Consider the following 11,362-nt stretch of genomic DNA (forward strand, 5'->3'; position numbering starts at 1 on the left):
CTATGATCTAGAAATACAACTAGACATTTGCAGCTGAGATCTAGTAGTAGTAATTTTGGAGAAAGAGGATCTTTCCTTTCCTGAAGAAAATATTCTTGGGCACCAAAGCTAGATTTCCTGAAGCCATAACAAATTATAGGATTATTTTCACTCCTCATAAAGTATTATGATTCATATTTTAATTTTTCCCAATTCTAATTCATCTCTAGGTTGAAGTTGCATTTTCCTTGGCTTGTATTGTTTTAAAGAATAGCAATCTGCAAACTGTATTACAAGAGAAAGAAGGTTTTTGTTATTTGGATGTCCTTAAGCTTTTTTATGCAGCAGATAAGGTAATGTCTTCAGTAAAATATTTGGTATTCAAATTATAAAATCAAACAATAAATTAAGTATCTTCAGCATCTAGAGCTGTGGACACGTTTGGAATTTTGAGGAGGCACAAAAATGGTTGGAGTTAGCTCAGACCACAAAGCACCCACTTTTACTTTTGACAAAGGAGAGAATTGGCCCTGTTGACACTAGTAGACGACATTCTGTGGGAAAGGAAGTAGGACTCTTTTGACGTTTGTGGATCTCTCATCAATTATCCTTTTGGATCATTTCCATGAGATGCACTTTGAAGACAATGTTCTACTGTGATGCTACTCATACTTGCAGGAAAATTTTCAGAGAGCAATACTAGATGGTGGAGCCTTGGCATCCTGGCAGTTCTACTGTGGGATGCCAAAAGATATTAACCTATCCCACTGCTTTAATATCTATACATTGCTGCTGAAATGGCCATCAGGAGCTTGGACAAGCAATACTATCAGCATGCTGATGACACCCAGCTCTACTCATTCAAAACTTATGACAAATGTCTGAAAGCAATGATGAGTTAGTTGCAACGCCCCCCCCCCAAAAAAATGAGGCTGAATTCTCACAACTTCTCCCTCCGTGATCTAGTGCTTTCTTACATTTGAATGTGGACTGGGACATGCTGGTATCAATAATAAGATTTGGGTTGTCTTTACACTCTGGTACTGGTGATGGGCGTGAGCTTAAATGGACTCCAGAAGATGGTAGAGGACAGGAAGGCCTGGAGGAATGTTGTCCATAGGGTCGCGATGGGTCGGACACGACTTCGCAGCTAACAACAACAACACTGGTGATGCTGTGGTGTGCCTGTGAGACTGGTGGGGAAGCACTGACACAGCTCCTGCTGTGTGCTTGTCACCTTGTGTGAATGAAGATGATTTCATTCCCCCCCCCCTCTGGCAATAGAAGATAACATAGCTGCATATTGTCCTTGTCAGTAAAGGTACTAGGTATTTAAAAAAGTGATGGCTAGGGCTGATATCAGTGGATAACCTGTTCAAGGAAAGTATTACATCCTCTGGCATCTTTCCTAGAGGGATACCTGGATTGTTTTATGTCATAGCTAAATCTCTGACTGAAATATTGTTGTTTGTGTACATTTGAAAACTTGGAGGAATGTGTGGGTGAATCTATTCAGGACTTGAATGTTAGAAGCTCCAGTGAAGGCTTTATCTCACTGGAGTAATTACTAGCTGTAGATATTTGCAGGAAGAAATAGTTTGCTTGGGCCTTGCAGTCAATCAGCAATTGAATATTTATTTATTTATTTATTTTATTACATTTATATACCGCCCTTTCCCGAAGGGTAATTAAAAACCAAGATACAAAAGTTAAAAACAAGTTTAAAAAGAAATTATATTTGTCCCTGTATAAATAAAACCCCACCCTGGGCCAGAGAGCTCGAAGAGCCAGGTCTTCAGGTCCCGGTGGAATGAACGGAGGTCGGGGGCAGTCCTCAGCTCCACTGGCAGCTGGTTCCAAAGGGCAGGCGCCCCCACTGAGAAGGCCCTATCCCTGGGTGTCGTCCGCCGGCAATCTCTTACCGGCGGCACCCTGAGAAGACCCTCCCTGTGGGAGCGCACTGGACGAAGGGAACTTGATGCCGGCAGCAGGTGTTCCCTCAGATATCCCGGACCCAAGCCATTTAGGGCTTTATAGGTCATCACCAGCACCTTGAATCTCAAGGTGTAAATAATGCATTTGGTGAATAAAGGCTCCTTGAATATAAAATCTGGGATGCAAATCTCCAAACAACCATTAGATGGGAATAAAATGTAAAATGTTCTCTCTCTTGTGTACCTAATAGTCATCCCGTTTTGTAGCACAAGACTGGTAGCCCTGCTGTTTTGAAACGACAATTTATTATGCAAAATAGAACAATTGAGATGGGATTGTTGAGGACCCAGATTGTTGGGGGCAATAAGCTGACTTTGTAATAATGCCGCTTGGGGGGGGGGGCGAAAGCTCTAATAAGCAGGCATATACATAGAATGAAGGCTATTGCTAAGCACATTGATTTGTGCTTAGATTGTAAGCCGCCCTGAGTCTTCGGAGAAGGGCGGGATATAAATGGGATTATATATATTTAAATGATATAGCGAATGTGGGAGAAATTTTGTATACTAGACAAACTTACTGTGATGACATAGGGCACAGCACAGAGGCAATGCAGTCAGCTGGCAATTCAAACCGCCCTTTAATTGCTCCAAATTTTCCCCAAATACTCCCACGTTTCTGGCAAACCTCAAAACAAAGACACACACACCTTCAGTCGCCTCTGGCTGCGAGTAGTTTCACATACAGTCTGATTAGGAGAGGAATTTACTCAAGGCCATGGAGATAACAAGGAATGACACATACATCATAAACCTAATGAGTCTGTGTGAATACACGCTTGCCTGAGAAGTTTCAGAAGGGAAGCCAAAACACAGTCGGAGGTCTTTGAACATTCAAGCAACTTTGTCAGTCAGTCCAATGGTCAGATTTTCTGGGTTTCCAAGCAGAAGTCACAGAACAAGAGATCAGCAACAACACACACAAAACTCTAAGGAATCAGCACTTGTTCCCGACAAATGTTTCTCCCCACAGTGTCTCCGTAAATCTCAGTCTCCAGGTGTGCCTTGTGGAGAGGGGTGGGACTCTCTCCTTCCTGGTAGTTGAGCCTGCCTGCATTGTTCCCTCCTTCTCTCCACTCTCTGTGCTCTAGGATCAGGTGGGGGTGGCCCTTGCTCATCGCCTGAACTCTGTCTCTCATGTTCATCCTGTCCCAATCCTGAAAGGCCCTGGCCTGCCTTGGCCTGCTCTTCCCCACATTCCTCTGAAGCCACAGACGCCTCTCCCTCAGCCTCCATAGGGTTCTGTTCCAACTCATTTTCCTCCGCAGATTCAGGCTCTGATGGAGGCATGACACTTACTGGGTCAATGTTATAATGTCCATGTGGCCCACTTTCATGTGAAGCAAGAACCTTTGTCACTTAAATAAATAATGAAATTTGTATGCAGTCTGTTAATTGGTGACAACTAAATATCCACATGTCCTCTTGCCAGTTTAATGACATTTGAATAACAGATAGCATTCACTCTGACAGCATCACCTTTTCTTTTTATTAGAGATCTTTTTGTTATCTTTTCTTTTTCCCTTTAGCAACGCTATTACTTAAACACTGACCTGAGTGTCTTTCCAGATGAAGAACAGAATATCAAAATTTTAAATGAATAGTATATATAAAAAGAAATCAAATCCTTTTAACTTCCCTGGAATTCAAAGTAGATACGCTGACTTGGTTTGTGTGAAAAATCTCAGTATCTAAATGTGAACATTTACATGTTACTATTTTCTTGTTGTTTTAAGGATATCCGTTTACGAGCAGGATATGCTATTGCAATTTTTGCTTACAATAATCCTACACAACAGGTACTGATTTTAGAGTCTGGACCCATATCAATCCACGTATTTGAACCTCTTCTGGGCTCGGATGTAGAGACAGATAGAGCAATGGCTGCCTTTCAGGTACAAAACTGGGTATTGCATGAACAGTTGGTTCAGAATTAGTTCTGCACAATTATCAATAAGCATTTTGGAAGAATGGAGTTTGCCACATTCTAGAACTTGGAACTTTCCTGTTGGGAAGATTCTGTTGTAATCCCAAAAAAGTAGACTTCCACAAAACCTGAATATGGAAAGAATATGATTTCCTAGATGCTGTTCTCTGGAAATTTTAGACAATTCCCATCAGTTCCCACAAATCTGGTTAATGACTAGCAATGATGTAGATTGCCTTTTAGAAAGCCTTTCTAAAATAACTTTTTGTAACGGAAGGCTTTCCACAGATTGAGTCAGGCTAAATTGATGGAGTGTGTGATTAAACTGATCTGGGATGGACCGTTCTTTTTGAATGGTCAGCTGTAGAAAGTGGGGTAGGTAGATATGATGAAAAGCAAGGGCTTTTCTGTCCTTGTACAAATGTTTTGAAAAACACTCTACAGGGAACCTTTTCTGACAAGGCTCATTTCTACTATTTGTTGGTGTGTTAGAAATCTTAAAATTTTTCAGGAAATCTTTGAGGAGTTTGATGGCTGATTCAAGCCTCTTCAGATATTTCTGTGAGACTAATTAATATTTTGAGAACATTTTGCTTGTTTTGATCCTGGTTCCTGGTTTGTTCTTAAGTATTATTGGACACTTTGAGCCCTTTTGCTGGAACTGTGGGCCTTTATCTTGTTATGCTGCAATCTTCTGCAAGTCTATGTAGAATAAAAATTGACTAAATTATGTGAGATTTACTGAAAGGTAAAGTATATTTAAATTTGAAGCACAATGAATATGGAAATGTTCCAATAAATCAAAATGAGGGAGTGATGATGATACGTAATATAAAATCTTTAACTACTTTTAGCTAACTAAAATTAACTAACCTTAACTAATGCAAGGGGACGTGGTGGCTCAGTGGGTTAGGACGCTGAGCTTGTTGATCAGAAGGTCGGCAGTTTGGCGGGTCGAATCCCAAGTGCCGTGTAACAGAGTGAGCACCTGTTACTTGTCCCAGCTTCTGCCAACCTAGCAGTTCGAAAGCACGTAAAAATGCAAGTAGAAAAATAGGGACCACTACGGTGGGAAGGTAACAGCATTCCGTGTGCCTTTGGCGTCTAGTCATGCTGGCCACATGACCACGGAGACGTCCTCGGACAAGCGCTGGCTCTTTGGCTTTGAAACAGAGATGAGCACCGGCCCCTAGAAATGACTAGCACGCATGTGCGGGGGAAACCTTTACCTTTAACTAATGCAAAAAAATTTCTCCTACTACTATGCTTTTGTAATTATAAAATTTCCAGTACTATGTGTATTTAATACTGTCACTAAAATGCTTATTATATTGTGGAAAAATAAGGAACGGAAAAAAAGGAAAATTATAGGAAACTTGTTTTATCTGTTGTGTCAAAAAATATATTCTATTTCAGATTGTAGTACTAGCAAAAATTATAATTAATATGGATCAAGTTAGTTTGTCTGCAAGAGGAATTTCTATCTTGGTTGACCTACTATGTTCAGAAAAACCAACTACTCTAGTGTTAACAGGTAACTATGCTGTAAGAGCAAATGTATATAAAATACTAAAATACTATGCAGTATCACTGTAGTAACAAACTGTTATTAAAGCAGGCATATACATAGAATGAAGGCTATTGCTAAGCACATTGGTTTGTGCTTAAATTGTAAGCCGCCCTGAGTCTTCGGAGAAGGGCGGGATATAAATGGGATTCAAATAAATAAATAAATAAAATAAATAAATTATAATGTGGTGCTTAAGAATGAAGATTTAATGAAGGAAACAGGGATAATCTTCACTAAAGCCATAGCCATAGTTAGAATGCAGAATTGCAGGCTAACTCTGCCGACTGCCAGCAGTTCGATCCTGAGTGGCTCAAGATCGACTCAGCTTTTCATCCTTCCAAGGTCGGTAAAATGAGGACCCAGATTATTGGGGGCAATATGCTGACTCTGTAAACCGCTAGGAGAGGGCTGTAAAACACTGTGAAGTGGTATATAAGTTTAAGTGCTATTGCTAAAGTGGTTCCTACTGTATATCCTTCTTGAACAGTCTCAGGATTCACATGATTGTGTTCATATAAACAGAAAAAAGCATCACTCCACGCTGACTTTGAAAGATATATGAAATGAATAAGAAATTAGATCACCTCTAAACCAGTGTTTCTTAAAAGTATTGTTTTGGGAACTCTGGAGGTTTCCAACACTCTCAGGGTCCTCAGATCAAATTATTTGCTAACCTATGTTGAAAAATACCATATTAAATCCCGTCAAACAATCATGAGAAGCAGTAGCAGCAATTTTATTTTTTAGTATGTGATCAGTAAATATAACCCATACAAACAAAACCTCTTTTGGGACCTCCATAATTTTTTTAAATCTGGGAAAGAATCCCGAGAAGAAAAAGTTTAAGAAACAATAATCTAGACCATACTAGGTAGGATGTAAAACGTGCTATTTTGATGGTCAGTTTTTTTTCTTTTTAAATAATAACTAATATAGTATTTAACTCTCTCCTTCCCCCCCCCCACTTTTCAGACAAAGGATACCATTTGCCATCTTTGGGGTTAAACAGCAACTTCAGGAAAGGGGAGAGCAGATAAGAATTAATTTAATTTAATTTTATTAATATTTCTATACCGCCCTTCTCCCGAAGGACTCAGGGCGGTGAACAGGGCAAGAATAAAAAACACAGAAATTACAAGTTAAAAAATGATTAAATACATGCCCACTAAAAACAATTAATACATAGTAAACCCCAATAAAATACAGTAAAAACCCCACCAATCCCCCATCAGGCCAGGCCGGCTTGTTCGAACAAGTATGTTTTTAGATCGCGGCGAAAGGAGCGGAGATCGGGCGCCGTCCGGAGCTCAACCGGTAACTGATTCCATAGTTCCGGGGCGCCCACAGAGAAGGATTTCCCCCTGGGGCCCACCAATCGACATTCCCTGACCGGTGGCACCAGGGATGGTGGTGGAAGAGATTAATTTATGATACTTCAGGCCGTTAACAGGAAAGAGTTAACTGGAATATACTAACAAAATTATAAAAACAATAAAAATATATCAAAAATATAGAGCCAGTGTTAAAGTATTGGCCTAGAAACCAGGACATTGTTAAGTTTTAGTCCCGGAATGAATCCAACTGGATGATTTGGGGCCAGTCACTCTCTCTCAGTCCTGCCCACCTCAGAGGGTGGTTGTTATGGGTAAAGTAAGATTATTAGGTATGTTCATTACCTTGAGTTATTTATAAAAATAGTAAAGGAAATATAAAAATCTAATAAATCAATAAAAATTGTAATGTAACAACAATGGTCTGGATTGGTGTTTGCTTCTATTATTTTGAAACAAAGCCTACACATAAATATAAGCACATTTGCTTTGCTGTTGTCTAAGTTATATCCCTGAAGTAATTATATGTCTGGGAAATCCACTAAAGCTTCATCACAATTTTCTGGAAAAAATATCCCTGAAATAAGCAAATATTTTAGTCAAGATTTTAGTCAATTTCAGTTAAAAAGTTTGATTCTTTCATAGACACATCTGTGCACTTCTTCAGCTGAAGGAGTGGTTAACTGAATACTTAACTTTCCACCTAGCTGAGCATACCAAACGAAGAGAAACAAAAACAATGAAAACTGAAATATATTAAAGTCTTGTTTCATTAAAATATTTAGGAAATTACAATCGACTGATACAGATTTCTTTCAGATTTTTCAATGCTGGAACTCCGTAAAATGATAAACGGATGCGTATAATTGCCACGAGTATTGAGATTAAACTAGAGCAGGAAAGAAAAATGCTACTTTTAATAATTTAATGTTAATCTGTATCTTACAGGTTCCACAATTGCCCACTAGGTTAATGCAGGCGAAGCCAAAAGCAAAGCCCGAATCATATTTCCAGTCTTCCATTGTCTGTGCTAGGCAAGGTTTTCAAAAAAATGAAAACCAAACCCATTTTAAGTGGCCTGTGAGCCCACAATAGGGCGCTCTGGTTCGGTTTGAGAAACTCAGGTCCAATACTTTGGAAGCTCCGATTGTACTGAAATGTGTTGGATACAATTTATTTGCACAATTTAGAAATACTTATACTTCCATTCCATTTCCCCACCCCTAGGAAAATTAATAGCTAGCTTGGCCCACACAAGGGCAGGCATTCCAGAAGCAATCACAAGCTTGGGAACTGTCCAACGTCTTTGTTATCATTTATATGCAAATGAAGAGGAGGTAGGAATTTAAAATTCTGATAAATTTTCTTACTGTTCAGTAGAGACCACTCTCTCTCCCTGCCACTTGATATGAATAGAGCACCATATCACGTTTTGTCTTGTATCATTATATGTTCATTTCACTTTGAGCTCTTTGCTTTCTTGACCTGTTAGTGGCTCTAGTATGTTTAGACTGTGATTTTCAGGTATCAACCTCACCCTGGCTCATCAAAAATGTAATACAGTGCTCACAAACTCATACATACAAAATTGGGCAACAGGGAAAGATATATCCAAATAACGGACAAAAGTGACATACGGTATACAGAATTTCTTCAGGACAATCAGAACTTTTATATTAGTTTTCATACTTCTCTTGCTTTGTTGCTTACTGTAAAATAGTCTGATTCACTGTTCCTAAACAAAATTAATAAACTGCATTCCTACAGTGTTGATGTCTTTTCTAGGTTCGTTCAGCTGTGGCGTGTGCTCTTGGCTATCTAACATTTAATCGGACTGCATATCGCCATCTACTGGTGCAATGTAGAAATAAGCCCAAGTTGTTCAAGAGGCTAATAATAAATCTCAGCAAAGATGCAAAAATAAATTCTGATTTCGTAAAGGAATTCAGGAGACAAAAAAAAATTGGGCTCCCATCTCTCAGGTATGAACAGTATTTAAAATGCTAGTGAAGTTTCAGAATACTGTGCATATCAGTTTTAGAATAAAATATATTTCTATTTGAAAGGATAAATCACATAGATGCTTGGGAAATAGTCAAAATATGGAGGCTTAAGACTTTACCCCAAGACGGAGATGAAAGATTTTTATTTAAATACAATGAATGCTCTGGTGAAAGACTATTTCTGGCTGGAAATACGACTTTATAGGACACTGAGTTTGTCGATCAGATGGTCGGCAGTTTGGCGGGTCAAATCCCAAGTGCCATGTGAGCACGTTACTCGTCCCAGCTTCTGCCAACCTAGCAGTTCGAAAGCACATAAAAATGCAAGTAGAAAAATAGGGACCACTACGATGGGAAGGTAACAGTGTTCCGTGCGCCTTTGGCGTCTAGTCATGCCGGCCACATGACCACGGAGACATCCTTGGACAAGCGCTGGCTCTTCAGCTTTGAAACGGAGATGAGCCCCGGCCCCTAGAGTCGGAAACGACTAGCACGCATATGCGGGGGAACCTTTACCTTTACCTTACCTTTAAATATTTTAGAAAACATATTTCAAGAATGAAGCCATTCATGCTTACTTGACAGAAGACCGTGCTGAATTTACTGGATTGAACCACAACAAATTTTATTTTCCTATTTACTGTGTAGTCCTTTTGGGTTTTATAGCACTTGTCCAAACAGGTTTTATGGCATTTTAAAAATGGCCTTGAATTTATTAGTAAAATGTGATGTTTTTAATTAATATTAATTAAATGTTATTGAAGAGCAGTAGTTCAGTTTAGTTCACAGTTTAATATATATATCTTACTAAGCACAGAATACTAGAAAGCCTGAGATTTTACATCAGGACTGATGTTAAATATTTCCATAAATACTGTAAATGTTTAACATTCATCAACCATGGATCCATAAATTTGCTGTCATGTAATCATTGTCAAATTTAAGAAGAGTGGCCAACTAATAAAGCAGACAAAACGAGACCTAAAGCCTGCATATTTATTGAGGAATCACTGTCAGCTGAATCAAATTATAGATAATGGAGAAGTTCAGTGAAAGTAAACCTATCAGTTTAGAACAAAGGTAGGCAACCTCGGCATAGCTGACTCAGGAATTCTGGGAGTTGAAGTCCATGAGTCATAAAAGAGCCGAGGTTGCCTACCCCTGGTTTAGAAACATAGAATGGATTGTATTAGGTTTAATTGTTAAAACGGGGGTGGGAGGAGAAGAATGGTTAACAGAATTCTCAAACTACATTATTTAAGAATGGTTTCTGGACTTTAGTGAAAGTACTTTACAGAGGAGCTGGGAAATTATCTGCATCCTAACCTAATAGCTTGGTTTTTATTTATTTTCAGCCTGGAGATAAACGGAGGGCCACCTGCTGTCCCTGTACACATACGAGGTAATTTATGCCTAGCTAATAGATACAATGCAGTACACAAATCAAGAAAGCATTTGATAACCACATAACACATATAAAAATTTAAATATGCCTCCTAATCCAGATTTGTGCGGAGTGGGCTGGGTATATATATATATATATATATATATATATATATATATATATATATATAAAACCCATTATCTAATAAGCTTGTGACCCACAGATGTGGTTAGACTTCTAATGTTGCATTCCACCAGGAAATACTTACCATTCAAACTGTTGTTCTTGAAAGCTCATCAACTTGGTGAGATGGTGGATCTAAAGAAAGGGGCTTTAAAAGGAATACATGGAAGCCAGTGGCATGCTAGCTGGGGAATTCTGGGTGTTGCAGCCCACACATCTTTAAATTTGAAAAACACTGATATAAAAAGATCAGGAGCTGTGCACTCCTCTGTCCAGGTTCCCTCCATAAGAATGACCACTGCTGCTTCTGTTCCATATCTGGGCCTGACAATCTGCTTCCCAACCACCTTCTCCAGACTTCCACTCCCAAAGGGAAGGTTGGACACCAGACAGTAATTGTGTGGCACGGCTGGATTAAGAGGTGGCCTCACCAGGAGGACACCCACCGCCACCATTTTCAAGGTGTCTGGAACCATTCTCCAATGCCGCTACTCACTCCACTTCTAGCTGTTCAAATGAACCAGGTGGAATAAGGATCCAGCCCACAAGTAGTCCTACTCAGGTTGCAACATTACGTAGCTGAACAGTCTGAAATACTCTGCAGATAATAGTGATGGTAGTAAAAGCAGTGTTTTTATTTTCTAGAAAAATTTCGAGGTACTGGTGTTAAAGTATACAAGGCAAAGTTTCGTCCGAAGGATTCTCTCTTTTTAATTCCCCCAACTACACATATAATGGGAAGATTAAAAGCTCCGGAGAAACCCCGCATTCCAGCATCTGGACACTATCAATTTCCACACACAACAACATCTAACCTCATTGAGGTTTCAAGACCAAGAATTGTTAATGTCGAAGCACTCAAACATAGTTTGTCCGAAGAGAAATTTTAAATGTATTGTCTACATTGTGGTAGCAGAAAAGATGTTGTTACTACACAGTTTCAAGCAAATAAAAATATGATTGCATTTGTAATGGATTTATTCCAATTTGG

At 39.1% G+C, this 11,362-nt stretch overlaps 1 protein-coding gene across 1 annotated transcript in view; it reads left to right on the plus strand.

Annotated features, from left to right (window-relative positions):
• ANKAR (ankyrin and armadillo repeat containing) overlaps positions 1-11,336 on the plus strand; it is a gene marked incomplete at its 5' end in the record, with an annotated part of 49,314 nt that extends 37,978 nt beyond the window's left edge. Inside the window, 7 exons of the mRNA XM_081340761.1 lie at positions 210-332; positions 3,710-3,868; positions 5,317-5,434; positions 8,029-8,138; positions 8,587-8,783; positions 10,160-10,206; positions 11,017-11,336. Of these exons, the coding sequence (XP_081196887.1) occupies positions 210-332; positions 3,710-3,868; positions 5,317-5,434; positions 8,029-8,138; positions 8,587-8,783; positions 10,160-10,206; positions 11,017-11,261 (999 nt within the window). The 3' untranslated portion in view covers positions 11,262-11,336. The remainder of the gene's footprint in view (positions 1-209; positions 333-3,709; positions 3,869-5,316; positions 5,435-8,028; positions 8,139-8,586; positions 8,784-10,159; positions 10,207-11,016) is intronic.
• Between the last annotated feature and the right edge of the window lie 26 nt (positions 11,337-11,362).

Source organism: Vipera berus (assembly GCF_964194415.1).
Source record: "Vipera berus genome assembly, chromosome: 1".
NCBI classification, from domain to species: domain Eukaryota; kingdom Metazoa; phylum Chordata; class Lepidosauria; order Squamata; family Viperidae; genus Vipera; species Vipera berus.